Source organism: Platichthys flesus, chromosome 13 (assembly GCF_949316205.1).
Source record: "Platichthys flesus chromosome 13, fPlaFle2.1, whole genome shotgun sequence".
Lineage (NCBI taxonomy): Eukaryota > Metazoa > Chordata > Actinopteri > Pleuronectiformes > Pleuronectidae > Platichthys > Platichthys flesus.
The window spans coordinates 6,338,480-6,354,924 of record NC_084957.1 but is presented as its reverse complement, the minus strand read 5'-3'; the positions used below and the strand labels follow the sequence as shown (position 1 = coordinate 6,354,924).

The window sequence follows — 16,445 nt, the reverse complement described above, 5'->3', positions numbered from 1 at the left end:
TTACTTTGTCCATAATGAGTTTAAATAGCAATGATGTTCACATGAAAACTGATCCTGTGGGCTTCACAGACTGAAACGTGAACGACAGATGCCACCTTAAAACCTGTAGAGAAACACAGTCACTTGATAAACACACGACAGATGTACAGTGGACAGAGGCTAAGAGCTGCTGAGTGTGAAGGAGACCAGTAACGTCTGGGAACCATCCCTCAGGTCATAAAACCACTGGGACTTCACTGGTCATGTTTCTGAAGCTTGGAAATCACAACTTTCCCCGTGAATGTCTCACTTCACACAGATTCATGCTTCACGACACAGACACGTCAACACACAGGTTCTCTGACACGCTACACTATCAACTGAACTCTGAAGTCCTCCCTCTGCCGTGTCTGGTACAAGTCGAGTTAACATCTAAACAGTTGTTAGAATAGTTATTAAAAAAACAATACGGTGCCCAGATTGAAGAATTTCTATGATAAAAAAAAAATAATGGAAGAAATTCCAACAGCTGAACTGATTTAAAAACCGTCAAACTGAATAAAAAAAGCTGATTACAAGCAATAATAATAGAATGAAAGCAATTTTTAAAACAACACGTTTGACAAACTAACTTCTGGATTAATCCATTTATAAATAATCAAAGCTGTGTGTGGTGTGCTAAATTAAATCATGATAGAGAAAAATAAAAGTAATAATAATAATAAAACTCCTTCTAGGTAAGTTGCTTGGCAGAATATCATTCATCAGGGTTTTTGACCGGAATTCGTTTTACATGATGTGGTTTAGCTACCACCATTTTATTGAAATATTTTGGTAAAAATCACAAAAGAGTTTGGCTGAATTTGATAAAAAAAAAGAAAGGACAGAATCTACTATATGCATTATGTATGTGGGGGGAGCATTGCAAATCAGGAAACTTCCATTTCAGTGTGGCTTGGATTTCTATCTCCTAAAAATCCTGACCATGAGTCTTTGACAGAAAACCAAAGTCCTAATTTGCTGGCCGCTCTTTTAAAAGCATCTCTTCCATGATCTGATTGAAACGTCCATACTGACCAAATTAAATAATCTTCATACTCGTGCATCCGCGAGTGATTAGATCAAAAACCCTCTGCAATTTCAAATCACCACACTGATTCACTGACTCTGTGCTGCCTCGTTAGGGTTGATCGCGAAAGAAGAAGTTCACCACAAACCGGAAAATGTCCGTTGAAAAAAAGAAACATGAGCTCATCACAGAAAGTATTACTCCCTTCATTATAGAGTCTTCAAAACAGCTTTTTCCTGCTCCTTCCCTCCTTCTGGCCCTCGGTGCGGCTCGGCTAATTACGTTTTTGAAAAAATGTCAATACCCCTTATTTTCATTGAATAATTGCTGGTTGAAAATGTAGTTATTTAATATTAAGTGGATCTCTCCCCCCCTGCTCTGCCATTCCTCACTAAAACAAACAGTTTTGTCGAGGCCTCTTCATGTCTCTACACAGCTTGTCTGAGTCCCCAGAGCCGCTGGTGCATAAACGGGCAAAAGCAAAGCTGAGAGTTGCGAGTAGACTGAGCACTCGTTCCCTCTCTCTCTCTCCCTCTCTCCCTCTACCTCTCTCCCTCTCTCCCTCTCTCCCTCTCCCTCTCTCCCTCTCTCCCTCCCTCTCCGCAGCAGAGTTACAGTCGTTCTGCCACACTTCAGGGAGACTCGTTAAAAACATTCTGGAGATGCATACTTTCATTCCGCTCGCGAGTTATCAGTGCGGTTTGTCACAGCCAAAGTGCTGTGATGTAGCTTTGGTGTTCCCATGAGGCCTCTGTCAAAGTGCCCCCCCCCCCCCCCCGTTCCCTCGCACTCCTCCTCATAGCGCGGCTCCGGCTGAACGCATCACGCCGGCAGTGGCCTGTAGATATCAGTGGAAACTCTTGAATGAGCGGCTGCGGGCTGAGGCAGGTGAGACGGTAATAACATCTTCTGCGCACGACACCCCCCCCCCCCCCCCCGAGTCAATCAGTCTCTATCAAACTAGGCCATCCGTCCTTTTTGTTCCCGGACGTTGGTACACAGCGATCAGAACCTGGGCCTCAGAAGAGGGGGGGGGAGGACAAGCCAAGAGAAAGTAATGATGTTTGTGATGAGCCTCAGTGTTGACTCAAGTCTAGCTGCTAAATCCCTGGACTCTCACAGCCAGGCCATTACACACACTCAATGTGGTCCCCGTAAGCCGGCGGAAGGGCTTACCGGGGACCACGGGATCCCGTCTGCACACCTCGCACTTTTCACCCTTTCAATTACTGCTCCTTTCGCCCCAGTTTTGTCGCGCTCACCTTTTTTTACGATTACAGTTTGCGTAGCTGCCATAGCTTGACATTATTTTTATAAGGACAGGCACAAGCAATGTTCTCGCCGCATCCCTCTGCCTTCGCCTCGCGGTGTTTAATGGCGTGTCCGTGACCTACTGGAGGAGCACAATTGCATCTGTCGGCTCATTGATTGTTGCAGATTTTCCTATTAATAGTCCATCCAAAGAAATGTATTCCTCCGGGCTCAGCCGATGGGTTTTTGGAGGATAGGAAAAGTGAAATGCAGATAAAAAAAAAAAAGCAACGTTGCAATCAATACTGTTCCCGCTGAGGTATTCAGGTGGCTGGAGGAAAAACCAGTAGCCTTGGCAATGTACCACAACACATCCACCCCTGCAGATGCCCCCTGCTGGGTGCCTCTCTGGCTCTCTGACACCTTCACCCTCCCTCTGCTGGCGTCGCCTGCCAAATCCTTCAAATACTCATGCGAGAGTTGATTTGATGATTCACTAATAGGGACTTGTTGGTGATGGAATAAAGGAGGGGGAAGGAATTAAGCTTTTCTGGAGACAAATGATGGAAGAAAGATTTAGATGCGTCAGGAGGACAAGGCTGATGAGCTGTATGGAAAGTTAACAGTTGTGGTCACATACTATTGGTCTTAATGTGGACAAATATCTGCCCTCTCACAGAAATATTGTTTCCTCACTCATCCTTTGGTCCCACGTCTGCAATGGAGTAAAAGGGACTTCCTGTTAAAACACAAATATGTAAAGACTATAATCTTCCTCTGACTCTACTAAATTAGACAATGCATTCGAAATGACCAAAATGGTTATAAACCCTTTAAACATTAGCTTGCTCTTATAATCAGAGTGAGAAGATTTAGCTGAATATTAGAACTTTAAAAATAAATTTACATAAGTAGACATATCCACTACACTGCCTGTACATTAGATACAATTATTCAGGAAGTAGTTGACATTCCATGAATAATACACCAGCTACTCTGTGTTGGTGTGGATACTCTTGTTTCCTCCCACAGTCTAAAGCCAGGCAGATTGGGGTTAAGCTAATTGGAAACCTTCGATTTACCTTAGGCGTGAATATTGAACGTCCGTTAAGTCTCTGTATGTCGGCCCTCTGATACGCCGGTGACATGTCCTGGGTGACCTCTGCCTCTTGCCCAATGTCAACTGGGAGGGCTGCCAATCCCCCCCCCCCACCACCACCACCACCCCAACTCAACCCTTAAAGGATAAACAGTGTAAATCATGAGTGCATGGAAAAAGAAGGGTCTGTTTTTGGTCACATTCTTTTCAAAATAAGGGTATGCGTTGGTTTTGGGTTCCACATATGATGACATTTACATCACGAGGACCATAGCAGAGCCCAGTAGACGGGCAGATATGGAATCTGTGAATTTTGCCTTTATGACACATTAGATCTACGAGAGAGGAAGGGATACAGAGACCGACCTCAAATGTAGCGTTCAGTACTTCTGCAGTCAGGGCGCAGCCACAGCGTAATAGGTTCAGACCAAGCAGTCACGTGTAATTAAGCTGCCTCGGAAACAAGAGTATTTTGCATGATGAATAACCTTGAGCATAATGGGGCACAACAAGGCAGCTACGTGCAGCCTTCCTCCCGGACACGGAGCTGGCGAGGATGGCGGCGACCAACACATGCAGGCCAAGTGGAGGCAGCTGACAGAGAACAGCAGCCGTCAGCCTATAACCCCGAAACACACTTCAGTCCTCTTGGTTTTAAGAGCTTAGCGGCAATATCCTGTCATAGAGGTGCTCAGTTGCTGCGCCGCTTTAGGATTTTTGGCAAAAGTGGATCCGAGGACAACCTGCCAGCGTTTCAGTGAGTCAACGAGTCATTTCCATTTCACCTGGCTGCTAAACCGAGCATTAGAGTGGTCTTTTGGTTGAATTAAAAAGCAGCACAGTAGAATAACTGGCCCGTAACACAATGCCGCTTGAAATGTGAAGCAAATACACACATCTCACTTACAATTGCCCAAAACACAAACACAGTGCTTCTATTGTGTTCCAACACATCACAGCACGGTCAGCGGGGAGAGAAGGGGGGGAGTGCAATATTTTATTTTTGTTTTAAAAAAAACAACCAAGCAATTATCTCAAATCTCTCTCCTCTCGTTCAAAAGAAGCACTGCCCTGTCCCCCTCTGCTTTGTGACAGCATTATTCAGATGAGTTCTGCAATGCAGCCTGAGCCATGTTTACTGACCAAAGCCGCAGTGTGAAATCCAGAATAATTGCTCTCTCTCTCTCTCTCTTCCCCCCCACCCCCACCCCCCGAACTCCCCTGGCATCCCCTGGCACATCGTGCCGCTCCGCTCGGCTCAAGCTGGAAATCCAACTGAGACAGAAATTTCCAGAAATAAATTAAATCTGTGTTTTGTTGCTTTTTCTTTTTTTCTGAGACATTTTAGTCATCCTTCAAAAAAGGTTACGACAAACTAAAATATGTGGTGCGGGGTATAGCTATGACAACATGTATAACACCAGTGCAAGCCTGTCATGTGCAGTATGTTTTACCTCCTACCACAAGATACACCAGTAAGCTACAACGGGTAAGCTTTGGGAGACCCCACAGCACATGTAATTGCCCTAAAAAAAAAAACGTCAGATAAGCAAAACAAACAGATGTGTCAGGTCACAGTGTGCAGGGCTCATTATACCAGAGCGCTCAGGATGTGCCACGCTCAGCGCCTGTGCAAAATGACACATAGGGAAGAGCCCTCTCTCTCTCTGTGTGGTGGGAAGTGAGGCAGCACTGGTGAAAGGCAGATAACAGTCCCAGCAAGATGGTAATGCCAGTGCTTTGCACACTAACAGGTGGGGTGAGGGTGGGGTCTCATTGCCATTCAGCACTGCACACTCCGGTGTTGCAAGCAGGCTCACACACTAATCCTAGGAGCAGCCATGTTCCCCCCCCCCTGCCGGCATGTCACTCTCCCCATACTGTGTCATGTTCTGCAGAGCAACTAAATAAAGCCAAAAGGCAAACAAATCCCCCTGAGACACAGAGGCAGAGAAAACACTATTGTCTGATACTTTGTAGTTTTAGCCCGTGTCTAATACTTCCTAGACTGGTTTCTTCAAAAATGTCATTTTCGGTTTGCCTATGCTCAGGGAAAAAGGCCTCAGTAAGAGGGGGGGGGGGAGCATCTCTTAAGGACTTACTGCCATCTGTTGGAACCGAGTGAAACTATCAGTCGTTGATGCTTGTTGAGCTCTGCCTTGACGTCCAGTGTGTTCCTGTGGAAGAAGCCGGCTCCTGTCAATCATCCATCCGGCTGAGGCCCTTCACACCCTCAAGACCTGGGTGACTGCACGGGAGCTGATGCTGTAATTTTCCTAAAGAATAAATTGTTTCTCTTGGTGAAATACCCCCAGCATGCATGGGTGGATCCTTCCTGTGCTGACTTGAGCTCAGGTCTGTAGATGTAGTATCAAATATGGGAATGTAGGATTGTTTTAATGATTTCAAAAACTAACTTGGCTGACGGTTTGATAATCACTGGAAAAGAACGGGGTCAAAATCCTGAAAATTGTCTCTGGAAAAAAACAATGACACTCACACACTTTGTAGAACGACTTGTCCTAATGAATGTGCATGGACCCTCACGTTTCCAAACATCTTGAATCACCATCTCACTCTCATTTCTGCATGCTTGACTGAGCCATAATTACCATTTAAAGTGGGATAGGAGTGAAGTGAATGAGATCCTTGTTTGCACCTCAGGTCACGCATGCCCGGCTGCCTTCCTTGATTACTTGATTAGGTGAGGCGGGAGACGAGCCAATGGACATTTTCCAGGGAGCATAGTTTGATCTGTGATGTTCTAAAATGTAATTCCTTGTTCTCTCCACATCATATAATATACATATATGAACACATATACACTCATCTCAAAAACAAGTACATTGCGAAAAATGTTCAACTCTTTTTCAACAGATACCACAATATCCTAGACTATTATACGCAAAAGCAAAATACTTCAACCATTTTATTTCAATATCGATAAGTCTACAGCTCAAAAAAAGTATCTCGACATATTCGAATACTTCATTTTAAGTCAGAGTACATTTTTAATATTTCACATAACGTGTAAATAATCTAGTTTCGAATAAAATCTATGAAGGTTCACTTTTTAAATTGAGAAAGAATACAGCAGATATGAAAACCATGAGTATCCATTTATTTTTAAAAAGTCAAAAGGGTATCGTAAAGGTGAAATAATAATAATAAATGGTTCTGGTGCATAAGGTTTATGAAATTTCCTTGTATGGCCGATTGTCGCCATCGCTGTGTTGAAACAGTCCAGCTCCATCAGCAACAACGGAGACAGAATCCAAAAACTGGCAATAAATTCAAAGTTGTCAAATAATTGGCAAAGACGTATAATGATTGGTACAAAACCAGTTTGCCTTTCAGGAGGATCAGGATATCATGGCTGCACAGATAGACCTCTGGCAAATAAGAGCTTCATGATTAAATACAGTAGCCGAGAAATATGCCTTCAAACTGGCTCATTTTAAAAGGGAAGTATCTTTCCAAAAAAAATCCCCCTTTATTACATGAAACGGGCTTTCAATCCATTTAGTTAAACTGTGGCACTGTGACTGCTTCCTGGAGAGTTAAAAGGAGAGTTTAAGTATTGATTCAGACAGAAAACATGGTGGAAATAAAAGCAGTATTAAAGCCCTTACATTACGTTTAAACTAGATACAAGGAGGTAGAGAATAGAAAAGGAAAATAAAGAAAGAAACATAGACAGGCTTCTGATAGAATCCTCCTAATGCATCTGGTGCTGTTTTTACGTCCAAAAACAAATCAAGATGGTGGCTATGTAGAGAGTGGTCCTCAGTCGGTCTCCTCCTCCTCAGACTCAGACTCTGGAAGACAAGAAAACATCAGTCATCAACTTTGAAAATAGAGGCGATACATCAGTTACATCACTTCTTTAAGATACTTCACAAATCACTGCCTCCAGCTGTGAGAGGTAGAGCGTCTGAAAGAAAACACAGAAAAGACGACAAACTGAAGGACTCTACCTTCCTCTGCGAACTTCAGCCACTCGACGAACTTTTTCATCTGCTCAAGGAAGACGCTCTTTCCTTTGGTCAGGTGGGCGTCGTGGTACCACTTCAGAATTGCCTCCTCGCTCAAGACATCCGCTTTAAAAGAGCAAAATAAATATAAGATTCTGTTAAAAATGATGCCAAGATCACAGATGCGTCTGCAGGTGGTAGAGAAACAAAATGTCGCCAGGCAGGTTGATGACATCAATCAACACAAACTTTTGTCTTTCATCTCAGGCCACCTGGCTTCATTCATTTACGCCTGTAGAGTGTTGTTTCCCACTATGAAATGAGACTTACCTTTGTAGAGCAGTACAACGATTTTCTGAAAGGCTTTCATGAAATGAATGTTGTCATAACAGTACTCCTGGATCTTCACCAGCAGAGTCAGTTCAGAGAGGCCCTGGGAGGTAAAAGCCTTCAACATTGGGCTGTATTGCTGAGGATGTAAGAGAGGGGAAATTCATATAAGTAGCGAAAGGGAGGTTGGGAGGGAGGCTCGGGATATGTTTAGGATATTTTTTTACATTACTGCCATAACTAGTGGGATGGCTTTGGGTTATTAAATCAATTATCTTCTCTGCCAAGTTCAAAGCAGCCAGGAACATCTCAGAGGCACAATTTGTTTGTACTGAAATGCAATAAGGCACTGGTTCCTACACGGCCGATATGCTTACAGGCAACATAAACATCACAGCATTTCCTTAAGAATTAATTCAATCTATGGTGTAACTGCGGTGCGTGATCTTCATTTACTTTCATGCGTGACGGATCCCGAGTGACAGGTACACAGACTAAAGAGTGAAAGATAAGTTCATGCATGAAAGAACTACATTGCAACTGCAGCTGGAACTATGAGACCTGACTGTCAGCAAGTGGCATCGTCAAATTATCGACTGCCATTTTGTGCTTTTTGAAAAGAATAGAGTATAAAACTAGTATCTGCCTCAGAAAAAAACCAAACCACACCCAACGCTATTTTAAAGTATGTTGACGTGAATGCCAGAGTCGAGAAACAGTGGAGCTTCATAAAGGAGGTGTCACCTTTAGAAGTTTGATGGCTTGTTCTGTCACTAGCTCCTCCTTCTTGTTCCACTCCACGGAGCTCATTAAGCTAGCCCAGATTAGTCCAATCATCGTCTGCTCAGCGATGTTGTTCTTCTTTAATTCCTCTCGCAAGAAGGCGATGATCTGAAAGTCCCAAGACCAGAGATGTAACACAAGTTATTAACGAAGCAGACAAACCACGGCCAGCACATGCCGAGACTTATTGCTCATCAAGAGCAGCAGAGGTGGCAGGTATGAGAGCCCTGGCAGGATACGTGGGCTTGCGGCAGCAGATAATATGTTCAGGTTGAGTGGATATCTTCAACTTGTCACTGATTAACTGCAGCCTGTATCGTCAATGCTTCTTAAGACAAAATTGGGCAGAGATTAAGAGAGAAGCAATGTTAAGTGTTGTCATACGACGAGGGTCTAGGTGTAAGAAGAAGCACGACATCCAATGAGGCTTACGTCTTTAAGGGGGTCCCCACGTGACATCTGCTCCAGGAGCTCTTTCTGCACCTCCTTACGTGCACCTAAGGACTGCTGGTTTCTGACTAAGTCCGAAAGCTCCTTGAGCCCAGCGTCAGTGAAGTACTTGGAGAAGTGCTCGCAACTGCGCTTGTTGGCAGGGAACAGCTCCTGAGAAGGAACGGACACACACAAATCAGCACGCACGCACAAACACACACTCAAAAATTCAGTGGCAGACCTTTATTTAGCAGAGAAGCCTTGTTCAGCATTTAAGAAGCTCTTGTTCCCTAATTATTGCAGTACTGGATAAAACAATAACCTTAAACTCTGGTCAATTTAAGATGATTATTAATCGACAATCTTAATTTCAAGTGTACAGTCACCCATCAACAATTTATGCTTCACCCAGGGGCAGATCTAGGAATTTTCTACATTAGGGGCAATTAAGTGGATCTCAATTTTTAGTCCTATTACATGACCAACACCCATGCACATATTAGTAAGGTGCACATTTAAGTCATTCCTTGAGTCGAATTGGCTCCATAGCTTTGATTCAAAACCACACAACTTGGACAATACTTTTTGAAATTTGCTCCTTACTTAGTCATATTTATTAATATTGTTAGTAACTGAACATTTAAAAATTAATAAAATCAGGGCATTTCAGAGGCGGAATATAAATCAAATTCTTCTGGAGATTTTGTCATTTAAAAAGTCGTTCTCACCATGAGCCTGTTGTCCATGCCAACCTTTCTGAGATTGCCAGCGACGGAGCTGATGTCCTTCTCGGAAAGCCAGGATTTGAAGAGTTTTACAGCGAAGCACGCTGAGACACCTGAACAAATGCAGGAAATTGAGAGTCAGCTGTTGGTAACAGACCTGCCAGGATGAAGTTAAAGCAAGTAACACAGTGGCAAACACAACTCAGCAGGATGCGATTAGACAGGTTTTCAATGGATCAATTCCACCGACAAAAATCAGGCTCTTAACTAAATAGGTTTGAACTACAGGTTTATTAAAATGAATATCTGTCTAAACAAAATACATAATTTCGGTGATGGCTGTATAATGTGATACAGGCATCTACTCCAATATGGCTATCATCTGTTATAAGACCTTGATACATCAAGCTGGGTAATAATCATCATCTTTCTTTCACAAGCAACAGACAACTGTCTGACAACACAAGGTCAAAGTAAAGCAAAACATCTCTTTTCAGACATTATTCATTCATAATTCATGTATCGGGACCCTTTTCACATTATTCACACAATGGAAAAATTCATTTCAACCCATTAATGCTTGATAACGAATGCAGACTGATAATTAATTATTTGCTCTCCTGCAGTGAGTAAAGTTTTTGTGAAAATCAGCTGTCAGCTTAAGTCTGCTGGATTCCAATAAAGAAAAATTCTGGCATTGGGCAATATAAATATATTTCACTGATGTTAGCATGAGCACATTTAAGCAGAGAAGTATTGAGAAGCTGCAGTAAAGATACAGAGAAAAGGTCTTAGGATTGAGAACCACATTGTATTTGCATGGACTTATGTGATTGTCAGTTGTTCTAACACTTAAGCCCCCCCCCCCCCCCCCCCCCCCTTCCAATGATCAAAAAACCTGCTAACATCTGGCTTTAGTCTGCCGTGGGAGTGGATACAATCTGCATCATCTCCTAAGTCAAATGACTCTGCAGTAGACACAGTTTTATTCGGCTTCGATCAGCAGTGATGGAAACGTGAAACCAGAGTGAACGCGCTAATTGACAGGACAGTGAGGCGAGAGAGTGCATCTGTGGAATCGAACATGATGCATCAGGGGAAAATAAACAGCAAGGCAGACTCCTCAACTGGCAACGAAGGAGGAGTCTATCGGCTTTTTGAGTGATTAATCCACATTTAAAAAACCTGCCTATACCCTCAAATCTTTGTGTAAAAGAGATATTATAGACAAATAACTGAAAAGGATATTCATTACGTTGAATATTTGTCAGAAGGAGGGTGGCACAAGATGATTCTCTCCTCTATTTATCTCTCAACCACTTCTCCCTGTGGATCCTATCTGGTAAACAACCAAAGAACACAACTAGGCGCGCCTGCAAGGCAGAGAAGCATGTACCGTCTTTAACCACGTTCTCGTTGAACAGGCTGCTCAGGATGGATGCGGAGATATTGCCGTTAGCCAGCAGGATTCCTGTTAGCATGGCCAGCTTGTTGCGCTCAGACTCTGTGAAGCCCTTGAGAAACAGCAGCAGCTGCCATAGAGCAAACAGAGAAACACAATACTTTAGGCTGAATTATTGGTCAGATGCATATATTTTTAATACTGGATTGGAACAACATGGTAATGAATTCAGAAACTTGACATACATTAGTCAGGTATTACATGTTCCTGTAAAGACAAACCTTTTTTATCTCCTCCTCGAATCCCTTTTCCAAGTATTTGTAACGCCTGATGAGCTTGTTAAAGACCTGGAAGGAAACACAGAACAGGCTGTATAATGTGTACTACCTGAAAATTGATTTATATATTTCCTGTAATACACGGCAAAAGGAGCTTTGGTATTTACCTGTGCATAAGCCTGCATTGTCTCCATGTCCTCCTGTGCCTTGAAGAGACAGAAGTCGGTGCACGTCATGTCATCTGCCATTGTGCCCCCCGGGGCTGAGAAGAAACAGGTTCAATTTAGAGAAACATTCTCTTTAAAAGTCTGATGAGCTCAGACTGTCGCAGATTGCTATTACAATGGTTGATTTGCAAGGTTGTAAGACAGAACACTTCTGATTGATGAAATGAAGTAGCCAGGGTCATCGATCATTACTGCTGCCCATCCATTGCGTGGGTAGCAATCAGTGTACGCACATTGCACATTTTACTATCTTGATAACGCATCCCTAAAATAACAGTGACATACTGTGCTGTTGACTTCAAACCAGTTTTTTGTTGTTCAACAGCTCAATCGCTTTCCACTGCGTCAAGATAGCAATGTGCCAACATGCCCGGGGGGGGCCCACATGGGTTGAAAAGTTGGCACTGTGCGGGGGAAAAACAACTGCTTAAAGATGCTTGGTGCGGCGTTGCACTGGGTGTAAACCTGTTGGTATGCTTGACAGATTTGTCATGGCACTCCCCAAATGAGAACGACTTGTTCGCTCTATAATCATCCCTCACGCTTCTTTGCCTTGACAAACTGGTTGCAGAATATTTTTTTCCATTGTTTCCTGCAGAATGCCTCGTCTTTCAACTAAAGTCTCTCTACATTTTCCCTCCTAGAGCCATCTGAGAATATCCATGCTACCTCATCAATTACTTTATCGTGGGAATATAGAGATATCTGCAAAGATGGACCTGGTTGCAGTCTCAATCAAAACTATGCTGTATGTGCTGTGTGCCAAGTAAAAAAATGTGGGTGTGTCTCCACCAGTCGAAACGGGCCTTTGCAATGGAACATATCAACAGAGATTGTCATATTGTGCATGCAAGGACGGAAACGTGAGCATTAACTTGGCTTAAGACAATGCCCTAAAAGTGTAGAGTTGCATAAAGCTTTCTATTAATGTTTCCATTGTGGTCGCCACTGTTTTGTATCAAACCCTTGTTTGCTCTCATCGTAGGTAAGATTGTAACAATTACTTTTAGGATGTTTTTAAACTCTGAAAGTGTCCTGCGACTTACCCAGCATCCCGCCGGCCACCAGGATGTCGAACAGAGTCTCAGCATAGCGACGATAGTCAAGTTTGGCACCAGAGGAATCAAGGAACTTTGCGACGGCGTCCAAGTCAGTGCCAGTTTGGTTCAGACCTTGTACGATGCTCTCCTGAAAATGGGTAGGGTCAAATCTCTCCTTTTCATCTGTTGAAAAGACGGCCACACGTTTCAGTTTGTTCATAATCCTTACTTATGATGTTATGATGTTATGATGTCAAACTTAACAGTGATAAAACCGAAATCCTTTTAGTCGGTAATAAATCCACTCTACTCAAAGTTGACAGTTTTTCCCTCTCAATTGACAGCTCCATAGTTTCCCCCTCCCCCCAGGTAAAGAGTCTGGGTGTCATCGTCGACGGCTCACTCTCCTTCAAATCTCATATCAACATCACCACCCGCACCGCCTACTTCCATCTCCGTAACATAAATCGCCTCCATCCCTCCCTCACCCCCCATACCACCTCTATTCTTGTACATAGCCTTGTCACCTCCCGTATCGACTACTGTAATTCTCTCCTCTTTGGTCTCCCCCAGAAATCCCTCCATAAGCTCCAACTGGTCCAGAACTCAGCTGCCCGTATCATCTCCCTCACCCCCTCTTTCCACCACATTACCCCCATCCTACAGCAACTCCACTGGCTTCCAATTCACATCCGTATCAACTTTAAAATTCTTCTTCATACTTTTAAAGCCATCCACAACCTTGCCCCTCCTTGCCTGTCTGACCTCCTTCACACTGCCACCTCCACCCGCTCCCTCAGATCCTCCTCTTCCATCCATCTAACTGTCCCCTCTGCCCGGCTTACCACCATGGGGAGCAGAGCTTTCAGCCGCTCTGCTCCCAAACTCTGGAACTCACTCCCACCTGACATCCGAAACATTGACTCCATCCCTCAGTTCAAATCCTCTCTCAAAACCCACCTTTTCAGGATTGCATTCTCACTGTAGTTGCCATGCTGTTTTTACTTGCACTTTTAATTTTAATTGTTTTGTTATTTGTTTGCTCCTGTTTTAAATTGTAAAGCGTCCTTGAGTGACATGAAAGGCGCTGTGAAATAAAATGTATTATTATAAGGACAAATACAATGACATACTCATAAACATACATCAGGTATGGCTTATACACAGACACCTTTTATTGTACTGTGTGAGTCTATTCTTCAGTGGCTGTGAAATAAACAATATTCATTAATGTGCATGTATTTGCCACACATCTTCCTTTAGTGTTCAAAGGGTCCATGAGGATATTATGAATATCAAGTCAGTTACATAAGAGTGTGTATATAAGGGATCAAACCTTGTTGTCATTTCCCTGTGTGTGTCATTGTTTGCAGGCAGATGAGTTGTTTAAATGAAGTGTGATGAAGACTCAGTGTTGTGTGCAAAACTAATTCCCTGGTGACGTGTCCAGGCAACCCTGCTTCTAATGTCAGCTGGGATCAGCTCTAACCCCTGCAACCCTCAAAGGATAAGCAGTACAGACACTAGATGGAAGGACTGATGGACTGATGGACTGATGGATGGACTGATGGGCAGAACTATACAATTTCCTTCAAGCATCTCACCTCTTTTCCTGGTTTTGAAGCGCTGGCCTGTTAGCGTAGGCTTCTGCTGCTTTTGATTATTCATAAAAGACACCCTGGGAAAACAAGAGGAAGGGAAATAATGACAGGATTAGGATATTACATTGAAAAATCATTTCCCACATCATTTTCTCCTACACCCCTGAACTCCCGACTCTAGAACGATTGTGTGTGTGTATAATAACAGATGCGGTTCAAACCATAGACTGTATATATATATAAATAATACAATTTTCCAACCAGGGGGGCGAGTAGTGACCGCAGCTGAGTGTAACCCTTCACGTGTTATTCACGTCAGTTGCGTAGCTACGTGAGATCTGTTGTATTCACAGCGCCTGACGTGGACGTGAGTTTCTCTCCCAGTGTTCACCGTTAAAACACGCCGCTAGCAGACGTTATGTCAACGCCGCTGATTGTACTGGTTAAACACAATCTGACGACATGTCCAGACTGATGAAGACAGGCTTGTAATGGCGGAGATCACCCGGAAGTCCGAGTCCAGCCCTGGGATAGCTTAAAGCTAGCCCCCGTGCGCCATAGCTTATCCTCCTACCTCCTCCATGACGCAGGGCCGCAGTGAGCTGGAACATATGGCAACAAACACTCGAGTAAACAAAACAAACAACGACTCACCGAAATCCTCTTGATGAGCAAAAACTGTACGTGAAATAAAAACTGACACCGTTATAGTCCAGTCGTTACACTTCCGGTGAATGCGGAAATTAAGGTGGATGGAGCATGCGCGGTAACAATAAATCTGGATCACTGCACTTGTGTGCGTGTGTGGGGGGGAGTAAAGAGCTCGTAAACTGTTTATAACGAAGGAATTGAAGTCTAGGCACTGGAGTTATTATACTAGTAAATAACATATTTAATACAAAATATATTTACATTCATCCGTAGACTTATTAACGACAACCGTTGCGAGTTACACCCCCATTCCTACCGGGAAGTTTGATGTCGTCTAAATCAGGGTTTCCCAAACCTCTCATCCCCGCGACCCCTCAAAATAACGGTGAGCATGTACTGTGAGTATGAACAGGTGCACAGGTGATGTCTGTGCGCGTTGTATGCATAACGAGCATCAGACACCTTATAGCTGCCATGTGCAAACACTTTAGGGTTATTTATTTTAACCTAAACATAACTTTTATTTCTTAAACTCACTTATGAATGAGATAGGTGGGCACTATCTGTGAAGCAGAGCAAGTCCATTCTGGGCTTTATTTAGGAGACTCTGTCTACATATTCTTACACTCATAGTATATTATATTATCTATTGTATAGTCAAATACTTATATTTATACCTCTACTATATATCATATCGTATTATATCATACTCATTGTATATTCTTTGTATATATAAGTCTGTATACACATATTTATACATGTGTACATGTTATTATTATTATTATATTTACTATTATTATTATATATACTGTTGCTGCTATATACTGCTATTATATTGTTATAATTACTATGATATATAAATATATATTATGTTATATTATATTATATACTATATATACTGTACTATTTTTATATACTGTCTAACAATAACATTACCATCATATCATCAGTACTTTTACTATCATCTTGCCACTGCACCTTATCTACCTATTTATCTGGTGTTTCTGTTTTTATTCTTTCTACCTACCTCAATATTTTTATTTTTTATTGTATTCTATTGTATTGTATTTTATTGTATTCAAATATACCAGCTGCTATGACGACTTAATTTCCCTTCCGGGATGAATAAAGTAATCTATCTATAGATCTATCTATAGAGGCGGCCCAGCACATCTCCCCGCAAGAGCAAGTCTGATATTGAGTGGACGTGTTTTTATGCAGTTACCACTTTTCATCGCAATGTCAAGAATATGTTTTTAGCTCTGGTTCAAGTGTTCTGATTGCAAGAGGTTCCCTTTGAATAATACAGTGCGTGAAATGTAAGTCTGGCGCCACTTGTAAGACACTTCCACTCTCACTTGTCCCTACAGGCACCAATACTGAATACTTTCAACTCATATTTATGTATATATTTATACAAATTTAAATGAATTTAAAATTTGTTTTTGGATGGCAACTCACGACCCCCCAGGGGGTGGGTACCCCCACTTTGGGAACCTTGGTCAAGATAACGAGTAGCTGGAGAGAAGAAATAAATAATAAATAAAATGAAACTTTAAAAAGCTCAGTTTCCTAATGGATGAAATTATATATTCAACATTTTA

General features: G+C 42.6%; 1 protein-coding gene across 1 annotated transcript; it reads right to left on the bottom strand.

The window, feature by feature from the left end:
• Positions 1-6,498: 6,498 nt before the first annotated feature.
• LOC133967288 (eIF5-mimic protein 2-A-like) lies at positions 6,499-14,962 on the bottom strand. The gene is made up of 12 exons (XM_062402644.1): positions 14,845-14,962; positions 14,194-14,267; positions 12,596-12,772; positions 11,490-11,584; positions 11,326-11,391; positions 11,039-11,174; positions 9,646-9,755; positions 8,918-9,088; positions 8,447-8,593; positions 7,703-7,841; positions 7,376-7,498; positions 6,499-7,216 (listed from the first exon to the last, which is right to left on the bottom strand). The coding sequence occupies exons 2-12, from the start codon at positions 14,255-14,257 to the stop codon at positions 7,185-7,187; spliced, it is 1,260 nt and encodes a 419-aa protein (XP_062258628.1). The 5' UTR covers positions 14,258-14,267; positions 14,845-14,962; the 3' UTR covers positions 6,499-7,184.
• Between the last annotated feature and the right edge of the window lie 1,483 nt (positions 14,963-16,445).

What these genes read in the sequence shown, in the direction of transcription:
- LOC133967288 (XM_062402644.1), bottom strand. Translation starts at nt 14,257, where the DNA reads ATGAATAATCAAAAGCAGCAGAAGCCTACGCTAACAGGCCAGCGCTTC. An exon ending in GCATGGACAACAGGCTCATG is followed by an intron (nt 9,089 to 9,645) that starts GTGAGAACGACT and finishes GTTCCTTCTCAG; the next exon opens with GAGCTGTTCCCTGCCAACAA. An exon ending in GTGGGGACCCCCTTAAAGAC is followed by an intron (nt 8,594 to 8,917) that starts GTAAGCCTCATT and finishes TGGGACTTTCAG; the next exon opens with ATCATCGCCTTCTTGCGAGA.